The sequence below is a fragment of the Pongo abelii genome, chromosome 6, assembly GCF_028885655.2.
Source record: "Pongo abelii isolate AG06213 chromosome 6, NHGRI_mPonAbe1-v2.0_pri, whole genome shotgun sequence".
NCBI lineage: Eukaryota > Metazoa > Chordata > Mammalia > Primates > Hominidae > Pongo > Pongo abelii.
In genome coordinates this window covers 12,049,606-12,076,056 of record NC_071991.2, presented here as the reverse complement: position 1 = coordinate 12,076,056, position 26,451 = coordinate 12,049,606, and the positions used below count along the sequence as shown (strand labels likewise).

The 26,451-nt window shown below is 47.3% G+C and overlaps 1 protein-coding gene across 1 annotated transcript in view; it reads right to left on the bottom strand.

Moving 5' to 3' along the window:
* Positions 1-19,385, bottom strand: part of PRKRIP1 (PRKR interacting protein 1) — a gene marked incomplete at its 5' end in the record, with an annotated part of 30,309 nt that extends 10,924 nt beyond the window's left edge. Inside the window, 5 exon segments of the mRNA NM_001133284.1 lie at positions 8,284-8,348; positions 11,086-11,171; positions 16,117-16,217; positions 18,060-18,138; positions 19,230-19,385. Of these exon segments, the coding sequence (NP_001126756.1) occupies positions 8,284-8,348; positions 11,086-11,171; positions 16,117-16,217; positions 18,060-18,138; positions 19,230-19,355 (457 nt within the window).
* Positions 19,386-26,451: the final 7,066 nt, after the last annotated feature.

Genomic DNA, 26,451 nt, shown 5'->3' with positions numbered 1-26,451 from the left:
CTGGGATCACATCCTGGCCTGCTGCCCACATCCTCTGCAGCTTTGCGGGCACCATCACCGCACGGTGCCTAAGGTCTGTCATTTGTAAAATGGGGATAACAGCACCACTGACTACCTCACAGGGCTGCTGTGAGGACTGTTAGTTAATACAAGCAAAGCATTTAGAACTAGGGGTACGTAACAAGCATTCCATGATCTTGGGTATTGTTATAAAGACAGAAGAATGATTGACAATCCAATGTACATTTTATAAAATAGCTTTGGGGCTGGGCGTGGTGGCTCACGCCTGTAATCCCGGCGCTTTGGGAGGCCAACGCGGGTGAATCACCTGAGATCAGGAGTTCGAGACCAGCCTGGCCAACATGGCGAAACCCCATCTCTACTAAAAATACAAAAATTAGCTGGTGTGGTGGCAGGTGCCTGTAATCCCAGCTACTTGGGAGGCTGAAGTGGGAGAATCTCTTGAACCTGGGAGGCAGAGGTTGCAGTGAGCTGAGCTGGCGCCACTGCACTCCAACTTGAGTGATGGAGCAAGACTGTCTCAAAAAAAAAAAAAAAGAGCTTTGGAGGCTGTACACAGGTGGGTGTGTGGTGGGTGGAATGGCAAGAGAGTGGGACTGCCTCCACGGTCTTGCAGGTCTGCACTGTATTTCTGTAAGGCTTTTTACTCAATCCCCAGTAAGACCTTGAGTGGCTTTCATGTGCCCCATTCTTACCCATGTGGAGGAAGAGTAAAATGTTAAGGATATGGTGAGAGTGTACCCTGTTACACACACCGTCAACGGCAAAAACTGGGGCTATCCCTTTGGAAAGTAACCTGCAATGTACTTCCAGAGCCAGGAGTTCTTTTTATACTGTGTGATATAGTAATTCCCATGGTTAGAAATTTATCTTTATTATTTTTTTCCTTTTTGAGACAGGGTCTCTCTCTGTCACCCAGGCTAGAGTGCAGTGGCATGATCACAGCTCACTGCAGCCTCAACTTCCCCAAGGTCAGGTGATCCTCCTGCCTCAGCCTCCCTTGTAGCTGGGAATACAGGCATGTGCCACCACACATGGCTAATTTTTTTACTTTGTGTAGAGATAGGGTTTTACCATGTTGCTCAGGCTGGTTTCCCAACTCCTGGGCTCAAGTAATTCGCCTGCCTTGGCCTCCCAAAGTGCTGAGATTACAGGTGTAAGCCACCATGCCTGGGTTAGAAATTTATCTTAATCTATCACCCCAGAAAGGGGGAAGGGAGAAAGACACAGGATATTCACAGAAGACAAGTACTGGAATCAATCTACTGTTTCATAAAAGGAGAAAGATTAGGTGTATTATGGCATGTCAACTGCTGGATATTACCAGTCACTGAAAAAATTATGAAGGAATTGCTTCATTAAGCAATATGTGTATAATGTTAAATAAAATAAGCAAAATGGAAAACTTCCTATAATTCTAGCTACACACAAATGATGTGCACATGGAGACTCACAGAAAATGAATAGAGAAAAAGGTGATCAATTTGGGTGATGATATTTGAGCTTTCTCCATAATTTCCTTCCCCTACTCTTTTTTTTTCTTTCTTTTTTTGAGACAGAATCTCACTTGGCCGCCCAGGCTGGAGTGCAGTGGCGCAATCTCAGCTCACCGCAATCACCGTCTCCTAGGTTCAAGTGATTCTCCCGTCTCAGCCTCCCGAGTAGCTGGGATTACAGGTACGCGCCATCATGCCCGGCTAATTTTTGTATTTTAGTAGAGACAGGGTTTCACCATGTTGGCTGGGCTGGTCTTGAACTCCTGACCTCAGGTGATCTGTCCACCTCGCCCTCCCAAAGGGCTATGACTACAGGTGTGAGCCACCGCGCCCGGCCCTCCTTCCAGTACTCTTCTACTACTGTTTATGTAATATTTTAAGATCCAGGAATCTGAAATTTTATTCACAGGCTACAGGCATACTGGGTAAAATGCCACTGACTGCAACTGAAGCACACACTTTGTTTTTAACAGATGGATTAGAAAAAAATCCTTGTAAGTACAGACTTGGGAAAACACTTGTGATACAATGTTACGTGATAAAATCAGGACATCTATAAATATGGCATTTATAGAAATAAGGCTTATATATGAAAAAACTGAAATCAAAGAAATTATATTAAAGTGTTAAAGTCATTTTTAGTACAGGTTACAGATAACTTATATTTATTTACAAAATACAGACAAGGTCTTGCTATGTTGCCCACACTGGTCTCAAATTCCTGGCCTCAAATGATCCTCCAGCCTCAGCTTCCCAAAGTGCTGGGATTACAGGCATGAGCCACTGTGCCCAGCCAACTTTTATTTTTGATGATGTTCTTTTCTGCATATTTTAAAAATTTCTAAAATGATCATAGAGTATCTCTTTTCTCCAAAGACACAAAGGATGTGGGTAGTTTTCCAGCATATTATGTTGAAGGATTTTGGCTCTGAAAGAAACAGTTTGATCCAAACACATGTTGAGTGCCTTCTGGACACCGGATACCTGCCCCTAGATCAGGAGCTCTCAGGCAGGAACAATTCCGTCCTCCTCCACTAGGGTGCATCTGGCAGTGTCTGAAGACTTCCAATTGCTGATGACTGGGGGAAGGTGGGTGCTCCTGGCCTCAGCAGGGGTAGACACTAGGACGCCGTGAGACACCCTGCAGTGACCAAGACACAGCCCCTCATGACACAGCATTTTCCAGCCTGAAGCATCAGTAGTGCAACTATGGAGAAGCTCTGCTCTAGATGTGCCTAGTAACAAATCCCCTAAGGGCGCCCTGGATTTCTTTGACGGGCAGGCCTATGTTAGGATAAGTAACAGTGGTGTGGGAATACATCATCTGGGGAGTTCAAGGCTTCAGAATAATCCACATTGGCTTAATGTCATCCTATGCTGTCATTCAGACACAAGTCCCACACTGCTGGGAGTCTTCCCCGAGCTACTGGATCAGCACAGAAAACAAGCGGTGAGATGTCCTCTCCAACAACAGAACACCCAGCCAGCTGCCCCTCCTGCTTTTTAGGAGAAGAGCCAAAGTAGCTTGAGTGATCTGTGCCTCTGAGTCCATCCAGGACCCATGAAGCACCAAAGCCACCTTGGGGCGCAACTCGGTATTACCACATTACTCCCATTTCTTTCCACCGGATAACTGGAAAAGCTTGCTTACTCTCACAAAATGAAAAATAAAGAAGGAAACTGAGAAGGCGAGATAAATGGCATACGAACCACTTCTTTTTTGAGACAGGCTCTTGCTCTGCCACCCAGGCTGGAGTGCAGTGGTGCAATCACAGCTCACTGCCGCCTCAGCCACCTGGGCTCAAGCCATCCTCCCACCTCAGCTTTCCAAGAAGCCAGGACTACAGGTGTGCACCACCACACCTTGCTTATTTTTAAATATTTTGTAGGGATGGGGTCTCATTTTGTTGACCAGGCTGGTCTCAAACTCCTGGGCTCAAGTGATCCTCCCACCTCGGCCTACCAAAATGTTAGGATTACAGATGTGAGCCAATGAGTCCAAGCCCAAACCACTTTCATGACGGTTATCCTTAGAACACTCTATTCTTCCCATTTGGTACAAAGCATGTACAGTCATGGGGTATTAACCATTTTTTAATATGTTCAGGTGCTGGCTGGGCGTGGTGGCTCATGTCTGTAATCCCAGCACTTTGGGAGGCCGAGGTGGGTGGAGTTTGAGACTAGTCTGGCCAACATGGTGAAACACCATCTCTACTAAAAATACAAAAATTAGCCGGGCATGGTGGAGGCAGGGGTTACAGTGAGCCGAGATCACACCACTGCACTCCAGCCTGGGCGACAGAGCGAGACTGTCTCAAAAACAAACAAACAAACAAAACAACAACAAAGATGCCCAACATCACAAATCATTAGGGAAACAAAAATCAATACTATAGTGAGATACCACTTCACACCCATTAAGATAGTTACCTAAAAACAAAACAAAAAACCCTCAAAAACAGAAAATAAGTGTTGTGAGGATGTGGAGAAATTATAGCCCTTTTGCACTGGTGGGAGTATAAAATGGTTCAGTTACTATGGAAAAGTATGGTGATTACACAGAAATTAAAAATAGAACTAAGGTCAGGTGTGGTGGTTCACACCTGTTATCCCAGAACTTTGGGAGGCTGAGGTGGGCGGATCACCTGAGGTGAGGAGTTCGAGATCAACCTGGCCAATATGGTGAAACCCCATCCCTACTAAAAACACAAAAATTAGCTGGGCATGGTGGTGCGTGCCTGTAATCTCAGTTATTAGGGAGGCTGAGGCAGGAGAATTGCTTGAACCCAGGAGGCGGAGGTTGCAGTGAGCCAAGACTGCACACCGCACTCCAGCCTAGGTGATAGAGCAAGACTCCATCTTAAAAAAACAAAAAAAAAAAACCAAAAAAAACACCAAGCAGCCAGAGAAAAACCACGACAGCTTCACATGGTGGCCCATGCCTGAAATCTCAGTACTATGGGAGGCCAAGGCAGGAGGGCCACTTGAGCTTAAGAGTTCAAAACATAGTGAAACCTAGTTTCTATAAAAACACAAAAATTACCTGAGTGTGGTGGCACAGGTCTGTGGTCTCAGCTACCCGGGAGGCTGAAGTGGGAGGATCACTTGACCCCAGGAGTTCAAGACAAGCCTGGACAACATAGTGAGACCCCATCTCTATAAAAAAATAACACATTAGCCAGGCATGGTGGTACACACCTGTAGTCCCAGCTACTCAAGAGGCTGAGCTAGCAGGATTGCTTGAACCCACCAGGAGTTCGAGGCTGCCGTGAGCCGTGATTGCACTGCTGCACTCCAGCCTGGGTGACAAGGGGAGACCTTGCTTCAAAAACACAAAAATGAAAACAAAAAACAAATTAAATGGTACCCTTGAATCCAAACATATCACAAAAGAGACAGACTGTCAGAAGGAATTAAAAAACATGACCCAAACATTTGACGTACAGGAAACATACTTCAAATGCAGTGCTGTTTGAAAGTTAAAATCTAAAGGGATGAATGGCAGAGTAAGGGTCTCCAAAAATCTGCTCCTCCATAAAGGTAACAGAACACTGGCAAAAATCCTAAAAATCAATTTTTTCAGAACTCTGGAAATGCTCCTCAAGCTGTTCAAATGCCTGAACCTCACTAAGAGCATGAGCTCTGTGGGTTTTAATTTCCCATCTCCCTCTCCCCAGATCTGAGGGAGTCTTGAAAACCAAGAGCCCCCCTGCCACAGTAGCTGTAAAAATGGGAGGAGGCTGACTGGGTTGGGAGCTGTTGGAAGTTCCATTCCCAGGGTACTGGCCCTAGTTGACCTGTCTGGCAGTTCCCTGGAAACGTCTACCTGCAAGGCCTGTCTTTAGTTGATCTGACTCAGTATTGAGGTGAGCTCACTCAACATGAACAGCTTTTTCCTCTGGGCGTTTGTCAAAAACCATCAGTGACAACTGTTTAACATCCCACCAACCAAGACAGCAGTAACGATGGACACAAACAAGAAACTGACCAAAAAGCTGAAAAGGAAAAGCTGGGACTCTAGAGGGCCACCAGAGCAGTGCACATGCCCAAGAAAGACAGCCAAGGCCCCGACCGCTCACCTCTGCTGCCCTGGAGGCTCTGTGCAAGCAGGAAGTAAAAGCTACAGCAAATTGCAGACTGCCTGCCAGGGGGTTGGAGGCACATTCCAACACACACACAGAGCTCCTTGGCAAAGACTGGGAGATGCGGTGGTTCAAGACATTCAAGGAAATCTCTCATCTTCCACTGACCAACTAAGCTGACCGAGCAGAGACTTCAGAGTCCAAACACAACAAAGAATACAGGTTTTACAGAATTTGTTAGGAAAGTCACTAAACACACAAATAGCAACAATGACAATGATAAGCAGCAAAACCAACAAACCCTGAGGAGGTAGGGTCAAATTACTCAGCAAAGGAGATCTATTATTATTATTATTATTATTTTTAGACAGAATCTTGCTCTGTCACCCAGGCTGCAGTGCAGTGGCACAATCATGGCTCACTGCAGCCTTGACCTCCTGGGCTCAGGCGAGTCTCCCGCCTCAGCCTCCAGACTAGCTAGGACGACAGGCGTGCACCACCACACCTGACTAATTTTTAAAACTTTTTGTAGAGATGGGGTCTCACTATGTTGCCCAGACTAGTCTTGAACTCCTGGGTTCAAGCAATCCTCCTGCCCCAGCCTCCCAAAAAGCTGGGACTACAGGTGTGCACCACCATGCCTGGCTGATTTTTTACTGTTTGTAGAGATGGGGTCTTACTATGCTGCCCAGGCTGGTCTCAAATTTCCAAATATAATCGGTCCAAGCTACAATAACCCCTTAACAGATTGCGAGAATAGCTTTTATGCCCAATCCTCCTACTTGGGCCAAGTACTTCCACAATCTGCTGTTGCGGTGGAGGGGAAGGGATGAGGTGGTTTGAGAGATGAGGTCCTATCAGTCACATTTCAGCAGTTTAAAATAATTTCTTCTAGGAAAGGGTAAGGAACAACCTACAACTATATCCGATGTGTCACACAGTACATTTACAACTCATAAGGAAGTGGTTCCTAGAAGTGGCCAATCATATTTTATTTTATTTATTTTTGAGACAGAGTTTCGCTCCTGTCACCCAGGCTGGAGTGCAATGGCACAATCTCGGCTCACTGCAACCTCTGCCTCCCAGGTTCAAGCAATTCTCCTGCCTCAGCCTCCTGAATAGCTGGGATTACAGGTGCCTGCCATCACGCCTAGCTAATTTTTGTATTTTTAGTAGAGATGGGGTTTCACCATGTTGGCCAGGCTGGTCTCGAACTCTTGACCTCAGGTGATCCACTCACCTTGGCCTCTCAAAGTGCTGGGATTACAAGCACGAGCCACCATGCCTGGCCTGTTTTATTTTTTTGAGATGGAGTTTTGCTTTTGTTGCCCAGGCTGGAGTGCAATGGCGTGATCTCGGCTCACTGCAACCTCAGCCTCCTGGGTTCAAGTGATTCTCCTGCCTCAGCCTCCCAAGTAGCTGGGATTATAGGCATGGGCCACCATGCCCAGCCCAATTCTATTTTAATATGTCAATGAAAGTCTGACTTCACCCTAAAACCAAAAACCACAATCATGCACTCAGGAAGCAGATCCAGTCAAGCATGGAATAGCCATAGATTCAGTCACGTGGGGGACAGTGTCATTTTTTGGTCTCTTAGCAACCTTGGTCCTTTCCAGCTGGGGCCCCCCTCCCTTATTCACAGCCCATGAGTTCCCAGGGATGGGGGATAGCACCACTAGCATTGTGATGAGTTCAGAGGTGGCAGGATTGGCAGCACGGTGGGATGCTGACCTAACAGCCAACCCTGACCCCCACTCTTCCTTATTAATGGGACCTGGAATCTGGCTAGGGTGGCAATGTACGCAGCTCGCAGTGCTGGATCACGATAGGTTTGAGTTGGTTACAACAGTTCTGTTTTCTATTCCTCTAGCCTGACGGCAGCTAGGGATGGCAAAGAGACCTAGTATTTAACGTGATGTCTTCTGGGCACTTCTGGAGAAACTTTTGCTCTCCAATTTAAAAAAGGCAGACCACATAAGTACCACCTCACTCCCCTTCTTCTTGCTTTGAACACAGGTATGGTGCCAGAAGCCATGGGAGCCACCTCACACTCTCAGGGTAAAGGCCAAGGAACGTGCGGGGGAGCCAGCCCACAACTGCTGAGCCACATCACGCTGCCACCTACTACCAGATTTCTCATCTTGTAAAAAAAAAACCAACTCCTCGTGATTTAGGCACTTTTTTGTTGCTTGTAGCCAAAAGCATTCTTACCTGACCTGGCAAGTGACTCAATCAGAGCCAGAGAGACACAAAAAGACTTCTGCTAGGAAAGCTGAGACATCCTCTCAATTTTCCCTCCTGGACAAGATCGAGGAGGGATGTAGCCCCGAGAGATGCTGCAGGCACCTCAAAACCACAAGGAGTGTGAGCTGCCTGAGGACAGGACACCAGGCCAGAGGAGGAGATGTCAATAACCAATAATGTCACTGATCTCCCTGACCAGCCATGCCAGAAGGGAGGTCTGTCCTTGACCTAACTTGAGCCAGTATCTTTTTGCTTAAGCCAGTTTGGTTTTCTGATACTTGCAATTCAATGGGTCCTAGCTAATATGAATAAGCTGTTATTTCTTCAGTGGCCAGCCATCCAGCCCAAACTCTCCGTCCCTGTGTTTCCTGACAGTTCAGCCACTGTGACCAACAGCAAGAAAGAGGCTACAGCCAAGAAAAGTGGGCACCACTCACCTTCTTGTTTCTTCTGTTCAAGTTTCATCTTCTTTGCCAGTAATTTCTTCTCTTTTAACTTCTGGCTAAAAATGTAAAACCATATACACTGATTCCTTAACTACCTTATGGTATATTTTAGAAAATAAACACCTCCTTATGGTATCTTTAAAACCTGAGGAATAACACAAACATTACGATAACAAAATAAGAAAAATATTAGGTGAGTGCAAAAGTAATTGCCGTTTTTGCATTGCTGGAATTTGCTGTTTGATATTGGAACATATTCTTTTTTTTTTTGAGATGGAGTCTCGCTCTGTCACCCAGGCTGGAGTGCAGTGGCGCGATCTCGGCTCACTGCAAGCTCTGTCTCCTGGGTTCACACCATTCTCCTGCCTCGGCCTCCCGAGTAGCTGGGACTACAGGCACCCACCACCACGCCCAGCTAATTTTTTGTATTTTCAATAGAGACGGGGTTTCTCTGTGTTAGCCAGGATGGTCTCGATCTCCTGACCTTGTGATCCGCCCACCTTGGCCTCCCAAAGTGCTGGGATTACAGGTGTGAGCCACCACGCCCAGCCAATATATTCTTAAATAGATGTGATTATGTTATACATCATTTTAATCGGCTTTTTTTTTTTTTTTTTTTGCTAATAACTTATTACTTGTTTATTTTATGTTTAGACTATGAAAACGATGCTAGGCAAAAAGCAAATTCAAGTGATTTTCTTATTCAAATTCAAAATGGGTCGTAAAGCAGTGGAGACAACTCACAACATCAACAACGCATTTGGCCCAGGAACTGGCAACGAATGTATAGTGCAGTGGTGGGGCAAGAAGTTTTGCAAAGGAGATGAGAGCCTTGAAGATGAGCATCGTGGCCAGCCATCAGTCATTGGACAATGACCAATTGAGAGCAATCATGGAAGCTGATCCTCTTACAACTACATGAGAAGGGGCCGAGGAACTCAGAATCGACCATTCTACAGTCATTCAGCATTTGAAGCAAACTGGAAAGGTGAGAAAGCTCGGTAAGTGGGTGCCTCATGAGCTGAGCGAAAATCAAAAAAATCATTATTTTGAAGTGTCGTCTTCTCTTTCTCTACACAACAAAAATGAACCATTTCTTGATCAGACTGTGACATGTGATGAAAAGTGGATTTTACATGACACCTGCAACAACCAGCTCAGTGGCTGGACCAAGAAGCTGCTCCAAAGCACTTCCCAAAGCCAAACTCGCACCAAAACAGGTCATGGCCACTGTTTGCTGGTCAGCTGCTGGTCTGATCCACTACAGCTTTCTGAATCCCGGTGAAACCAGTACACTGGAGAAGTACGTGCAGCAAATCGATGAGATACACTGAAAACTCCAACGCCTGCAGCCAGCACTGATCAACAGAAGGGGCCCAATTCTTCCCCAGGACAACGCCCGACCACACGTCACACAACCAATGCTTCAAAGGCTGAACAAATTGGGCTGCAATGTGTTGCCTCATCCACCATATTCACCTGACTTCTTGCCAACCGACTACCACTTCTTCAAGCACTTTGACAACTTTTTGCAGGGAAAGCACTTCCACAACCGGCAGGATGCAGAAAATGCTTTCCAAGAGTTCTTCAAATCCCGGAGCATGGATTTTTACGTTATAGAAATAAACTTATTTCTCACTGGTGAAAATGTGTTGATTGTAATGTTGATCAATAAACATGGTTTCAGCCTAGTTATAATGATCTAAAATTCACGGTCCAAAACTGCAGTTATTTTTGCACCAACCAAAACTTTTGCATGACTCTGCCAGTCCATCCTTATCAGCTGCTTTCATTAGGATTCAAGAGCAAATCCCGGGGCACCCTGAGGCAAAGCAACCTCAGAAATAATGGGGATGTTTTTTTTTTAAAAAAAATTTTTTGTATTATTGTAGAGACAGGGTTGCACTTTGTCACCCAGGCTGGAGTGCAGTGGTGCGATCGTAACTCACTGCAGCCTCAGCCCCCGGGCTCAAGTGATCCTCCTGAAGTGCTGAGATTACAACTGTGAGCCACCATGCCTGGTCCCTAAAGATGCTTTTTCATTTCAAGATATTTAGGGGCTGTTGTTAGAATCCTGCTCAGCTCTAACTGCAAAAGTTGAGGGACCACTTATGTAAACACACAGATATACATATAAACACACAGCCTATATACCATGTAGTCACTTGAGGGAGTCATAAACCGTAATTTAAGAAACATGCTAAATGGGAAGTTTGATTGCAGCACCTTGTTAAAATACAGATGCGGCCGCGTGTGGTGGCTCATGCCTGTAATCCCAGCACTTTGGGAGGCCAAAGCAGGCAGATCACCTGAGGTGAGGAGTTCAAGACCAGCCCGGCCAACATGGTGAAACCTCGTCTCTACTAAAAATACAAAAATTAGCTGGGTATGGTGGCGGGCACCTGTAATCCCAGCTACTCGGGAGGTTGAGGCAGGAGAATTGCTTGAACCCAAGAGGCGGAGGTTGCAGTGAGCCAAGATTGTGCCACTGCACTGCAGCCTGGGGGACACAGTGAGACTTTGTCTCAAAAAAAAAAAAAAAAAATACAGAGTTGAAGGAGACACAGAAATCAATGTGATCACTGAAGTCCTGACTTGCAAGCTCTGGACAATCTGTAACCAGCTGGAGGGTCATAAGGAACTTGCTCTCTGCTTAGGTAGTTGAAGTCATTGCTTTACACTCATGACCCCTACAGGTCACGCAGAGGAACTACTACTGACTGCAAGGACTCAGCTCACCCAGCCACCACCCCTGGCCCTTAAGTGTCATCACAGTTAGGCCATGCCGCTTACCGCTTCTTCCGGCGCTTTGCGGTCTGCTCCTCTGCAGCAATTTTATTCTTTTCCAGTCTTTTCTGAAACTCTGCATCCAATTTTTGCTGCAACAAAACCCACATCATTTAGACACGCTCTGGTCTGGGCAGACTGTGGGAGGTTTTGCTCAGGCAAAGTAGGAGAGTTCTAGAAGTCACACCACTGGGGGTGCTAGAGGCACTACCTGGGTCCCCAGGGCCATTTTAACTTTAAAAGGCTGTCCCAGAGGCAGGGCAGGTAATCAATACATAGGTCTCCGATGGCGAAGTAACTCTTTCAGTTGATGGAGGCACCACTCATGCACAGCACGATATAGGAGACAATACAGGAGGGAGTGCAGAGGACACTCTGAGGGCAGCGCTCACCGTCTGCTCAGCTGGGGCCTCCGACACTGCCCACAGCTCATTAGAAGGAATGGCTGGAGGGTCAGAACCATGGCATTTTCAAGCCCTAAGCCCAACCATAGTTACCAAATGGCTGAGTTTTTTTGTTTTTGTTTTGAGACAAGGTCTTACTCTGTTGCCTAGGCTGGAGTGCAGTGGCACAACAGCTCACTACAATCTTGAACTCCTGGGCTTGATAGATCGTCCTGTCTCAGTCTCCTGAGTACTTGGCACTATGGGTGCATGCCATTACATCTGGCTAATTCTTATGTTTATTTTGTAGAGACAGCTCTGGCTATGTTGTCCAGGCTGGTTTTAAACTCCTGGCCTCAAAGGATCCTCCCACCTCAGCCTCCCAAAGTGCTGAGATTACAGGCCACTGTGCCCAGCCACCAAATGACTGATTCTAACGCAGCGTAACGCATGCCATCTGCTGCCATGACCTGCTACTAAGCACACACCCACACCCACACAGATATTTGTAAGTACTGCATTACTTCTTCTCAGCAGTTCTGTCTCCAAGCCTCAGTCTACTCATCTATAAAATGGGGAAAATTGTAATTCCTCTCTCCCAGAGCTGTTAGGAACAATAATGAAATAAGGGTTTGGGCACAATGGCTCATGCCTGTAATCCCAGTACTTTGGGAGGCTGATACTCGGGAGGCTGAGGCAGGAGAATCACTTGAACCCAGGAGGCAGAGGTTGCAGTGACCGGAAATCGCGCCACTGCATACCAGTCTAGGCGGCAGAGGGAGACTGTCTCAAAAAAAAAATAGAAAACCACCTGTAAACTACAAAGACATCTACTGATTCAAAGTGTCATCTCTTGTTTCTTCCAGTCACAGCCATAAAGGTCAATGGAGCAAAAAATAAGGAGCCGGCAAAGGAGGAAGAGGTGCCTTCAACACCTCTGCTGGTCTGCACTGCCAGGGCTGTACGCATCTGCTTACAGTGGCACAGAAACCAAACCAAACAAGCCCTCTCTCTGAGGGCAGAAAATATTCCTTCAGGAAGGAAATCAACTTTAATTAATCAACTTTCTGGACAACCAAAAAGCAAATGACTTAAATCTAAAAGATTTGATTTGCTTAGAAGCTGAGCTGTGAAGGCCAGGTGCGGTGGCTCACGCCTGTAATCCCAGCACACTGGAAGCTGAGGTGGGCAGATCACCTGAGGTCCAGAGTTCGAGACCAGTGTGGGCAACATGGTGAAACCCTGTCTCTACCAAAAATACAAAAATTAGCCAGGCCTGGTGGCAGGCACCTGTAATCCCAGGTACTCGGGAGGCTGAGACACTAGCATTGCTTGAACCCAGGAGGCAGAGGCTACAGCAAGCCAAGATCACACTCCAGCCTGGGTGACAGAGCGCGACTCTGTCTCAGGGAAAAAAAAAAAAAAAAAGCTGAGCTGTGAATGTCTTACTCTGTGCTGCTGAAGAAGCCGAATTTACCAGCAAGTGAACTAAACAGAGCCCCAGCTGGCTGCCGTACCTGGCAGAGGCAATGTCTCAAGCAGGGGTGAGTGGGACTGGGCTCTGATGGAGGTGATCTGTCACTAAAAAACGAGGATGCTCTTTCCTTTTTTTTTAAATCTCAGAGACTGTCTTTTGCCATCCAAAATAAGAATCTTTGCATTTGCATAGAGGCCAAGGTTTGTGAAACATTTTTCTGTATTTTCTCTGAGTCTTGAATAAATATGTAAAAACTTCAGATGAATTTACAGTGTTTGAGACAGCAACCTGCTCTATGTCCTCCCCTCTAAAATAGTTTATAAAGTGTTTCTGGTAGTAGTTTCTTTTCCTTTCTCTCCCTCCCTCCCTCCACCCCCCACCCTCTTTCTTTCTTTTTGAGACAGGGTCTTGCTCACTAACTCAGGCTAGAGTACAGTGGCGTGATCACAGCTCACTGCAGCCTTGACAGTCCAGGCTCAAGCGATCCTCCTGCCTCAGCCTCCCAAGCAGCTGGGACTACAGGCGGCTGCCACCATATCTGGCTAGTCTTTGCATTCTTTGTAGAGATGGGGTCTTGCCACGTTGCCTGGGTTCAAACTCCTGGGCTCAAGTGATCCTCCCACCTTGGCATCCCAAAGTGCTGGGATTACAGGCGTGAGCCACCACACCCAGCTTGATGGTTTCTATACACAGAGCACTATTTTTGACAGGCAAACCCACTGCAGTGACCTGGTAGAGTTTTGTGACAAAAACTGTCTAATACTTCTCACTAGGATTGAGACTGTTACCAACAGAAGACGGCAGGAACAAGAAGAACCACCAACACCCAGGGGCCAGGAAAAACTACAGGACAAGCAAGTATCAGTTGACAGCCAGCACAACAATGACCCCATCCTGCGCCCAGAGCAGGATTTTTTTCTTCTTCTTTTTCACAAGGAGTCTCATTCTGTCGCCCAGGCTGGAGTGCAGTGGCACAATCTCAGCTCACTGCAACTTCCGTCTCCCAGGTTCAAGTAATTCTCCTGCCTCAGCCTCCCGAGTAGCTGGGATTACAGGTGTGCACCACTGCGCCTGGTTAATTTTTGTTTTTGTTTTTTTTTGAGACAGAGTTTTGCTCTTGTTGCTCAGGCTGGAGTGTAATGGCGTGATCTCAGCTCACCACAACCTCCAACTCCTGGGTTCAAGTGATTCTCCTGCCTCAGCCTCCCGAGTAGCTGTGATTACAGGCGTGTGCCACCACGCCTGGCTAATTTTGTATTTTTAGTAGAGATGGGGTCTCACCATGTTGGCCAGGCTGGTCTCAAAATCCTGACCTCAAGTGATCCACCCACCTTGGCCTCCCAAAGTGCTGCGATTACAGGCATGAGCCACCACGGCTGGCCCCCAAAAGCAGAATTTTTTCTAACTCAATTTTGGCCATTCCAATAAATTCTTACATATTTTCTTCTGTATCCTGGCTGTCTCTTAGGTTTAAATTTTCCCTAATGTTTTATTTTGAAAATTTCCAACAGAAAAGTTAAAAGAATTATACAGCCGATATATCCACTCCCCTTTCACTCAACAATTCCTGTTGTGCTGGATTTTCTTTATCACATACCTATCGATCTATCCATACCTCTACTGGTATGCATTGTATTATGTCTTCCCAGCAGTCCTGTTTCCAAGCCTCATTTTCCTCATCTATAAAATGGGGAAAATTATAATTCCTCCCTTCCAGAGCTCTACTCATACCTCTATTCCTCCATCAATTCATCATTTTTTTGTTTGTTTGTTTTGGTGCATTTCAAAGTAAGCTGCAGACATCAGGACGTTCCATTCTTGAACATTCGAGCACGCACATTATTAAACAGGGTTTCATATTTGTGTATGCTTTTCTTTTTCCTTTTAAAGTAATAGCTGGCCGGGCACGGTGGCTCACGCCTGTAATCCCAGCACTTTGGGAGGCCGAGGCAGGTGGATCACTTGAGGTCAGGAGTTCAAGACCAGCCTGGCCAACATACTGAAACCCCATCTCTACTAAAAATACAAAAAATTAGCCAGGACTGGTGGGTCGTGCCTATAGTCCCAGCTACTCAGGAAGCTGAGGCAGGAGAACCACTTGAACCCGGGAGGTAGAGGTTGCAGTGAGCCAAGATCACGCCACTGCACTCAGCCTGGGCAACAAGAGCAAAACTCCATCTCAAAATAATAAATAAAGTTAATATCTACACAGAACCAAATGTCCAGATCTCGAGTGTACAGTTTGATCACCCCAGAAAGTCCCCTCATACATCTTTCCCAGTCAACCGTGACCCCAACCAGACAACCAGTTTTTTTCCTCACACATACTAATTGTACCTGCTCTAAAACGTCATATAAATGGAATTACACAATATGGTCTCTTTTGTGCAAGGCTTCTTTCACTCAGCATGTTTAAAGAATCATCCCAGTTGTTGTACAGAGCAGTAGTTTGTTCCTTTTTATGGCTAAATATTACAATATTTTATGATTATTGCTTGGTGTCTTTTTTTTTTTCCTTTTTTTGAGACGGAGTCTCACTCTGTCGCCCAGGCTGGAATGCAATGGTGCAATCTAGGCTCACTGCAACCTCCGCCTCCCAGGTTCCAGCGATTCTCCAGGCTCAGCCTCCCAAGTAGCTGGGACTACAGTTGCCCACCACCATGCCCAGCTAATTTTTGTATTTTTAGTAGAGATGGGGTTTTGTATTTTTGAGACTCTGCATTTCGTGCTGTCCATAGAAGGCAGACCTCACACCAGCCACAACCAGCAGTATCTATTCTTCCTCAAACGCTTTTTTCTTTTCTTTTCTCTTTTTTTTTTTTTTGAGATGGAGTTTCGCTCTTGGTGCCCAGGCTGGAGTGCAATGGCACGATCTTGGCTCACTGCAACCTCCGTCTCTTGGGTTCAAGAGATTCTCCTGCCTCAGCCTCCCGAGTAGCTGGGATTACAAGTATGCACCTGGCTAATTTTGTATTTTTAGTAGAGACAGAGTTTCTCCATGTTGGTCAGGCTGGTCTCAAACTCCCGACCTCAGGTGATCCCCTGCCTCGGCCTTCCAAAGTGCTGGGATTACAGGCGTGAGCCACCATGCCCAGCCTCCTCAAATGCTTTTTTCTAAAGAGAGTCCATGCACACTGCCCAAACATGGGGCCTCAGCCAGCCTTCTGGCTCACTGACCTTCTCAGCCATGGCATCCATGTAGTCCTGTCGCTGGTATTCTCTCCGGCGCAGATGTCTGTACACGTGGAACTCTCCACTGCCGGCCCCAGCACTTGAACCTGTAGCCAGAACAGTCCACAGTTCTAGACGAAATTCAGTTACCAACACAGGTGACCCTTAATCGAAGGGGACTAAAGAAACAAAAAGTGGAAGTTGTGGAAGCGACCATGCCTTCCTTTCTCCCCACTGTATCCAGAACTGGCCCAGTACCTGGCATATTGTAGATGTCGTGAATTATTTGTTCTATGAATGTTGAATGTGAAGTCACTAAAAATCCCACTCAAATGCAGTATCAGGAGGGGCAAACTGTGGTTAAGTGACTTTCTCACCTCCTCCATGATTTCACATTTGACATGCTAGATTTCTAGTGAGTTGAAAAGACATCCATGATACATTAAATGAAATAAAGGTGCTTACAAAGTAGTATATGTAGAAAAATCATATTTTTGTAAAAGTGTTTTTTCTTCAGCTTTTTTTTTTTTTTTTTTTTGAGACAGGATCTTGCTCTGTCACCCAAGATGGAGTGCAGTGGCACAATCACAGCTCATTGGAGCCTCAACCTCCTGGGCTCAAGCGATCCTCCTGCCTCAGCCTCCCAAGTAGCTGGGACCACAGGTGTGCACCACTATGCCTGGCTAATTTTTACATTTTTAGTAGAGATGAGGTCTTCTTATGTTGCCCAGGCTGGTCTTGAACTCGAGCCTCCCAAAGTGCTGGGATTACAGGCATGAGCCACCGTGCCTGGCCTACGTTGCTTTTTAAAGACATAATGCTACTGCACATTAAACTATAGTACATTATAAAGAAAACTTGTATGTACAGTGGGAAACTAAAGAATTTATATGATTCCCTTTATTGCGACATTCACTTTAACTAGGTTGCCTGGAACTAAACCCACACTATCTCCATGGTAAGCCTGTAGATATGTTAATTTATGATCCAACAAAATAATAACACTATTTTTATTTACAAAAAACCCCACAATGCATTATTAAGAATAATGCTGGAGATGGCCAGGCACTGTGGCTCACAGCTGTAATCCTAGCACTTTGGGAGGCTGAGGCGGGCAGATCACCTGAGGTCAGGAGTTCAAGACCAGCCTGGCCAACATAGTGAAACCCAGTCTCTACTAAAAATAAAACAATCAGCCAGGCATGGTGGCACGGGCCTGTAGTCCCAGCTACTCAGGAGGCTAAGGCAGGAGAATTGCTTGAACCCGGGAGGCGGAGGTTGCAGTGAGCCGAGATTGTGTCACTGCACTCCAGCCTGGGTGACAGAGTGAGACTCTGTCTCCAAAAGAAAAATAAAAACAAAAACAAAAAAAACCGCAATACTGCAGGAGAAAATTCTATAGTGCCAAACCATAAGCAACTACAGCCCTTAAGCTAAATTTACCGACGTCAAATGAAAAACAAGTAAAAGCAACTATATCCCCATCATTGTAAAAGCAAAACACGAACATGTGAACACATATTTCCCCTCATCAGGGATTTAACAAATACTAACTACAGGGTTTTTATAGCTACCTTTTTTTTTTTTTTTTTGAGACGGAGTCTTGCTCTGTTGCCCAGGCTGGAGTGCAGCGGCGCCATCTCGGCTCACTGCAAGCTCCGCCTCCCGGGTTCACGCCATTCTCCTGCCTCAGCCTCCCAAGTAGCTGGGACTACAGATGCCTGCCACCATGCCGGCTAATTTTTTCTGTGTATTTTTAGTAGAGACAGGGTTTCACGGTGTTAGCCAGGATGGCCTCGATCTCCTGACCTCATGATCCACCCGCCTCGGCCTCCCAAAGTGCTGGGATTACAGGCATGAGCCACCACGCCCAGCCTATAGTTACCTTAAAAAATTATATTTACACACACACACACACACACACACACACACACACACAGAGACATTACCCATGACATCTCGGACAAATTCTGGGGGAGGTCGAGGTGCCCATTCACTCATTTTCTCTGGAATTGGAACTGCTTTGTCCTGCAACATTTAAACATGAAAGCATTTCTAAGTATAAACCTGTTGACAAAATTATATATCTCCCTCTCTTTTTTTTAGAGACAGGTTCTTGCTGTGTTCCTCAGGCTGGAGTGAAGCGGTGCCATCAGAGCTCACTGCAGCCTTGAACTCCTGGGCTCAAGTGATCCTCCCGCTTCAGTCTCCAGAGTAGTTAGGACTCACAGGCGTGCACCACCACACCAGGCAATTTTTTTATTTTTGTAGAGACAGGGACCCACTATGTTGCCCAGGCTGGTCTTGAACTCCTTCCTGGCCTCAGATCATCCTCCCGCCTGGCCTCCCAAAGCGCTGAGATTACAGGCAGGGGCCACAGCACCCAGCCCAAGTTACATCTCTTATGACCAAACAACTTTAATTGACTAACGAAGCACGACTGCTTTGCTGCTTGGACACAGAGCTGATTTTGTGTTCTTCCCTCTGTCGTGGTTTTTTTCATTCTATGTACTCTTGGGTATAACACAGTCCACACCTTCCCAGGGCTACGCTTTCCGGAGCAGAACTGAGAAACCTGAGCCATAGTTTCCAGCTAGAAACCGCCAACTTTAACACTACTAGATAAGAAGAGTCAAGCTTTTCTAGTTAAAGGTATAAAGGACGTTCCCGTTCCCGTTCAATTGTTTTTATGATTGAGGGGACCGAGGCCCAGAGGGGGTGTGGGCGGGAGAGGAGTGACCCGCTCCAAACGTCTCGGCCACTGTCTTTCTAACGATTAGTGTTGTTTAGAGTATACCCTTTTGCTAACCCACAAATTCTACCTTTTCAGTCTAACGCTTTTTGTTCACAGAAAGTTAAACCAGAAGGGGTCTTGGAGCACGGGAAGCCGCTCCACCGTGCTTTGATTCAAGCTGGGCTCTCACACAAGGAGAGACGGGAAGTTCACTATCTCCGGGACAGCCTCCTCCTCCTCCTCCTCCCCAAAGACTGCTCTTGGAGGGTCGGATACTGAGTTTCTGAGTTTGGAGGCGCGGAAGGTGGACCTGCGAGAACCCAGAGGCGCTGCAGAGGAAGGGGGTGGGCCTCGGACGGGCCGTGGAGCCCGGGCCTCGTCTCACCGGGTTCTTCATGAGCCGCTCCAGCTTGAGCTTCTGCTCCTCCGCCGCATTCTTGGGAATGACGAGCGTCTGCGGCTCTTTTTTGGGTCTCGGCGGTCGCACCGAGGAGGCGGCTGGGCTAGCCATGGCAGCCTTCCAGTTTCCCCAGCGAGCGGCGGCGGCGGCGGCGCGCAACTATGACGACACAGCCGCGCGCCGGCGACGCATACGCAGTCTCCGCAGAGGGGGACGGAGGCGGGGTTGCAAGACGCTAGCAGCCTGCTGAATATTCATGAGCCTGAGGCTGGCGTGGGTTATTGTGTTCAAAGCTGCGGGGTTTCATTTCCTGTTCCTGAACAACAAATCAGTGCAGCTAGATGCTCACGTCCCTGGAGAGGAGGTGGCCCTCCGTAGCTGAGTAGCCTGGCCCTAGCAGACCTCTCCAGTCCCCGCGGGCGTCTTCGTGCCACCAAGCAGCCCTGCTGATGCTCTCGGCACCTCCTCCCCGTCGGCTCTCCTCTCCTCCCGGCTTTGTCCGGGCACTTCCTTGGGTCTAGTGCCCCCTCCTCCATTTCTGACAATCTCCTGTTTACATAAGACAGCGCAAACATGTCACTGAGCTCCCTGAAGACTGGGACCTGCCTCCTTTGTCCGCCTCGAATTACTCTATACCTGGCCCGCCGCAAATACACCTCTGCCAATGAATGACCCTCTCGTAGTGTGAGACAAAGTAGTAAACCTAAGGAACCATGTCTGCTCATTCTGCTTGCGAGCAGGATTTCACAAAGGCCGTGACTCGGTGACTGAGCTCAGCCCTCTCCAATAACGCCCTGAACAATAAGCTGGGGAGAGAAAGAGAGAGAGAACACAGGTTTCCACCTCTTTTGCCTGAATCACTGCATTTTTAGAAAAGACAAGTTCAATGATCCTAGCCCCTGCCTCTTCCTGATGGGATTAATGATTATGCTTCTGTAACTTTTTTTTTTTTTTTTTTTAGAGACAGTGTCTCGCTTGGTTGCCCAGGCTGGAGTGCAGGGGCTCGATCATAGGTCACTGCGGCCTTGAACTCCCGGGTTCAGGCACTCCTCCCACCTCAGCCTCCTGAGTAGCTGAGACTACAGGCGCATGCAACCACGCCCAGTTAATTTTTTTATTTTTATTTTTTCAGAGACAAGGTGTTGCTGTGGTGCCCAGGCTGGTCTTGAACTCCTGGGCTCAAGCGATCCTCCCGCCTGGGCCTCCCAAAGTGCTGAAATTATAGGCATGAGTCACCATGCCCAGCCAAGCCTCTGTAATCTGTAACTAGATATACCCTCACACACAGCCTTGATGAAATTTTGCTCTATTGTAACTTCTGAGCACATTAGATATAACTTTTTTTTTTTTTTTTTTTTTTTTTTTGAGACAGAGTCTCACTCTGTCCCCCAGGCTAGAGCACAGTGGTGCAATCTCGGCTCACTGCAGCCTCTGCCTCCCAGGTTCAAGCGATCCTCCTGCTTCAGTCTCCTGAGTAGCTGGGAATACAGGTGCACGCCACCACGCCTGGCTAATTATTGTATTTTTAGTAGAGATGAAGTTTCACCATGTTGGCCAGGCTGGTCTCGAACTCCTGACATCAGGTGATCCGCCCGCCTCGGCCTCCCAAAGTGCTGGGATTACAGGCATGAGCCACCACGCCCAGCTTGATATAACTTCTGAGCACATGCAGGGTACCACCAACTGTATATAAATGTTTTTATATAAACTGCATATAAATATATAAATGTGTGCTGAAACTCTGTTTTGGAGCAGTTTAACAAACTCTGTGAAAGACTTTCCCTGGTTACAGTCCTCAGTAAGATCGCAAAAAACTAACCTTAATTTTTTAAAAGCCTGATTTTTTGTTTAGTTGACATTGAGAAAGAAAAAAGACTCGGCATGGTGGCTCACACGTGTAATCCCAACGTTTTGGGAGGCCAAGATGGGCAGATCACTTGAAGTCAGGAATTCGAGACCAGCATGGCCAACATGGTGAAACCCCATCTCTATTAAAAATACAAAAATTAGCCAGGTGTGGTGGTGTGTGCCTGTAATCCCAGCTATTCGGGAGGCTGAGACAGGAGAATAGCTTGAAACTGGGAGATGGAGGTTGCTGTGAGCCAAGATCGTGCCACTGCACTCCAGCCTGGGTGACAGAGCAAGACTCTGTGTCTAAAAAAAAAAAAGAAAAAGAAAAAGAAAAAAAAATTAGAGAGAGAAAGAGAAAGAGAAAAACTGTTGCTCACATACATTTGGTGTTACAGACCATAGGCTGTTTGGCTCCCCTTGTAATGAGACTTAACAGGGATCCAAGCAGATTTCTCAGACAAGGCGTTTATTTCAGAGCTTTTGCTTGAGTGCAGGGGAGACAATGGAAGCAGAAGTGAAGGGATCCTCCAGCTGACTTGTGGAAAAGCCAGTGGGGAATTTTTGTGTGTGTGTGAGACAGAGTTTTGCTCTGTCGCCAGGCTGGAGTGCAGTGGTGCAAACTCGGCTCACTACACCTCCGCTTCCCAGGTTCAAGCAATTCTCCTGCCTCAGCCTCCCAAGTAGCTGGGACTACAGGTGCACGCCACCATGCCTGGCTAATTTTTTGTCTTTTAGTAGAGACAGGGTTTCACCATGTTGGCCAGGATGGTCTCAATCTCCTGACTTCATGGTCGCCCGCCTCGGCCTCCCAAAGTGCTGGAATTACAGGCATGAGCCACTGCGCCTGGCTGGGAAATTTTTATTAGGCAAAGCATGAGAATTGACATCAGGGGTAGGGTATGCAGGCTGGGCCGGGCAAAGCACGTGAGGGTATGCAGGTCGCATATCTGGTTGTGAGGGTATGCAGGTCACATATCTGGTTGCGATGGTTATCTTAAGTAATGAGTCACCTGGTAGTCTGGCTGGTGGCAACAAGCGTGTCAATCAATTGTTCAGCATTCCTTCCTGAGGTGGGACACTCCGCAAGCTTCATTTGATATTTGGATCTCCTAAGGCCAGTCTCTGGAATTCTTTTTTTTTTTTTTTTTTTTTTTTTGAGACAGAGTTTCGCTCTTTTTGTTTTTGCTCAGGCTGGAGTACAATGGCACGATCTTGGCTCACCGCAACCTCCGGCTCCCAGGTTCAAGCGATTCTCCTGCCTCAGCCTCCCGAGTAGCTGGGATTACAGGCATGCACCACCACCCCAGCTAATTTTGTATTTTTAGTAGAGACAAGGATTCTCCATGTTGATCAGGCTGGTCTTGAACTCCCGACCTCAGGTGATCCACCCACCTCGGCCTCCCAAAGTGCTGGGATTATAGGCGTGAGCCACCATGCCCGGCTGGAATTCTTTAAGTAAGAGGCATGATTAAATGTTACGAGAGCACAGAAGAATGGCTATTTTCTTTGTATGACTAAAGCCTCGGGGTTAGCAGGTATATTGTCAGCGAGGTAATGGTGTGGGTTTTGTGATCAGTGGGACAAGAGAAGGAAAAAGGGAAAGAATGTGAAGGAGAAGCTCTGTCCAGTTCCTGTTCTGTTTCCCTGGGAGCTGGCCAGACATTCACAGCTGGGTCTTGGTGTTCTCTTGTCAAACAAAAGTAATTTCCAGGACACCAACATCACACAAGACCATTCCATGACCACAAAAGCCTGGTGCGGTGGCTCATGCCTGTAACCCCAGCACTTTGGGAGGCCGAGGTGGGTGGATCACCTGAGGTCAGGAGTTTGAGACCAGCCTGGCCAACATGGTGAAACCCCGTCTCTACTAGAAATACAAAAATTAGCGAGGTGTGGTGGTGCACACCTGTAATCCCAGCTACTCAGGAGGCTGAGGCTGGAGAATTGCTTGAACCTGGGAGGCAGAGGCTGCAGTGAGCTAAGATTATGCCTTTGCACTCCAGCCTGGGCGACAGAGCAAGACTCTGTCTCAAAATAAATAAATAAATAAAAATAAAAATGAAAGAAACATTTGCTGGAGGGACACGGGCTCCTAGGGACAGGGTCGCCCTCCTACTGAGTCCCCAGAGGGATGAACAGGTGGACAAGTGGATGATACCTGGAGGGTGAAGTGTTTGTTCTCCAAAGGTCGTTCCTGGCTGCCCAATAGTGGGTGGTTTTCTAGGAGCTCAGGGTGGAATTAAGGGTCCTTAGTGGCCCAGGTGTGTCACTGGAACCTGGGGAGGGCTTGGCCTGGCTGGGGCCATGCACACAAACTCACCCAGCATCACATACGTTAGCAACCAGTACCTCACTTTTCTCCAAACACTCCACAGAACAAAGACTTTTGTCTACAAAACAAAGCATCTTTTCTTCCTCGGAGAACTCCCATACAGGCTTCTCAACTTGGTCAAAATGCTACCTCCTCCAAGAAGACTTCTCAGATTGCCTCTCCCACCCCTCACCTCCAGGAAGTGAATTGCTCGCTTCTTGGTGCTCCCCCAGCTCTGAATCCCAATAATTGGTGAAGTAGTTACCACTATGTCCTCACTATCTGCGTCCCCATGGTCTTGGCAGGGTAGTGGGCTGGGTTAGAATCCCAGCATCTAACCCTGGTGTGGTGTAGAGTGGGTACTTCCGGGATGCTCAGAGAATAAAGGAATGAAAAGATATATGAAGACTGAATAGATATGTCAGTGAGGTGAGCAAGTGACAGATGAATGAATGAATAAGGACATTAGGAGAAAGAATGGATGAAGGCTCAATCAATAAATGGACACTTAATAAATGAACATGTGAGGCAATGGACTATCGGAAAGCTACAGAGCCAGGAGTGCAGGGCAGTGTCTGTCCGGTTGATAAAGGTCTCCCTGGCACCCCCAGCCTCAGTGTCTGGCACAGAGCTGCTGGATGGAAGTTAAGCGAATGAATGGAGTGAAGGAATGCACGAAGGCAAGAGAGAGTTAAGGCATGTGGGCGTGAAGGAGCTGGTAATAACTTCAGTGTCTAAGTCTGGTCTAAATTGTGGACATATTTATCAGCAGATATATGTTTTTCAATAGACAGGGTCTCACTCTGTCACCAGGCTGGAGTGCAGTGGTGCCAATATAGCTCACTGCAGCCTCAAATTCCTGGGCTCAACGGATCCTCCTGCCTCAGTGTCCAGAAAAGCTAGGGCTACAGGCATGTACCACTATGCCCAGCTAATTTTTCACATTTTTTGTAGACATGGGGTATTGATATGTTTCCCAGGCTGACCTCAAGCAATTCTTCAGCCTTGGACCCCTGAGTAGCTAAGACCACAGGCTGGTGCCACCGCACTCAGCTAACTGAGGTCAGATTTGAGGTCCGGCTCCCTGGGATGAAAGGCCGCCTCACAGATGCCCACAAGTCTCACACCCAGGGTGATGTCCCTTCTGCCACCAGAGGGCAGCAAATCCCCACCCAGGTCCCGCCACTAGGAGCCTTAATCCACCTTTCCTGAGACCCAGAACTGGGCACCCAGGGAGCAAGGTCTACTGGCTGGAAGATACCAGTGCTTTGCAGATGGCAGACTGGGTGCCACTTACCCTGGGCTTGCACAAGCAACCTAATCTCTCTAAGGCTGTTTCCTTATGTGCAAGATTGGTACAAGCGAAACTACCTTGATGCTGGCGCATGGGTAAAATGATGTTTGGACGTGCAGTGCCCAGAACAGTGCCTGACACTCAATAACATGGCTCACGCCTGTAATCCCAGCACTTTGGGAGGCCGAGGTGGGTGGATGATCCGAGGTCAGGATTTCAAGACCAGCCTGGCCAACATGGTGAAACTCCGTCTCTACTAAAAATACAACAAAAATTAGCTGGGCGTGGGGGGTTGGGGGGCCGCCTGTAATCCCAGCTACTGGGGAGTCTGAGGCAGGAGAATCGCTTGAGCCCAGGAGGCGGAGGCTGCAGTGAGCCAAGATCGCACCACTGAACTCCAGCCTGGGAGACAGAGAGAGACTGTCTAAAAAAAAAAAAAAAAAAAAAAAAATAGGTGACCACACCTGTCCTAGTTTGATCCTAGGACTGAAGGGTTTCCCAGGAAGTGGGACCTTCAGTGCTAAAACCAAGAGAATCTTTGGCAAGTCAGGATGGTTGATTACCCTAGAGGAGTGGGTACTCCTACCTCAATTCTTTGAGTAGGAGTACTCAAAGGAGTACTCCTCAAAGGAGGTTGATATTTAAAGTACTAAAACAGCAAAGTTTTTTTTTCTTCTTTCTTTTTCTTTTTCTTTTCTTTTTTTTTGAGATGGAGTTTCACTCTTGTTACCGAGGCTGGTCTCGAACTGGAGAAATGAAAATATATGTCCACTGACTGACCTTTGTGTGAATACAGACAGTAGCTTGATTCATAATTTCCAAAAACTGGAAACAACCCATATGTCCGTCAAATTGTGATCCAGACCTACAGGGAAATACTATTTAGCAATAAAAGGAAGGAGCTTTTGCTGAGCGTGGTGGCTCATGACTGTAATCCCAGCACTTTGGGAGGCCGAGGAGGGAGGATCACTTGAGGCCAGGAGTTCAAGACCAGCCTGGCCAATATGATGAAAGCCCATCTCTACTAAAAATACAAAAATTAGCCGGACGTGGTGGTGTACACCTGTAATCCCAGCTACTTGGGAGGCTGAGGCAGGAGGATCGCTTGAACCTGGGAGGCAGAGGTTGCAGTGAGTCGGATTAAGAAGGTGGATTAAGAGATCATAGCACTGCACTCAGCCTGGGCGACAGAGTGAGACTCCATCACAAAAGAAAAAAAAAGGGGGAGGCCAGGTGAGGTGGCTCAGGCCTGTAATCCCAGCACTTTTGGAGGCCGAGGCAGGCGGATCATGAGGTCAGGAGATCGAGACCATCCTGGCTAACAGGGTGAAACCCTGTCTCTGCTAAAAATACAAAAAAATTAGCTGGGCATGGTGGTGGGTGCCTGTGGTCCCAGCTACTCAGGAGGCTGAGTCAGGAGAATGGCGTGAACCCAGGTGGAGCTTGCAGTGAGCCAAGATCCCACCACTCTGCTCCAGCCTAGGCGACAGAGTGAGACTCTGTCTCAAAAAAAAGGAAAAAAAGAAAAAGGAAGGAAGGACCTCTTGAGGCTTGCAACAACGTGGATGGATCTCAGATGCATTATGCTTAGTGAGTGAAGTCAGACCTATTAATAGAAGGCCACAACCTGAATGGTTCCATTTACTTGATGTTCTGGAAAAGCCAAAATGATAGGGACGGAAAACAGATCAGCAGTTGCCACGGGCCAAGTAGGAGAACAGGACTGACTTGAAAGGGCCTCAGGGTAATGG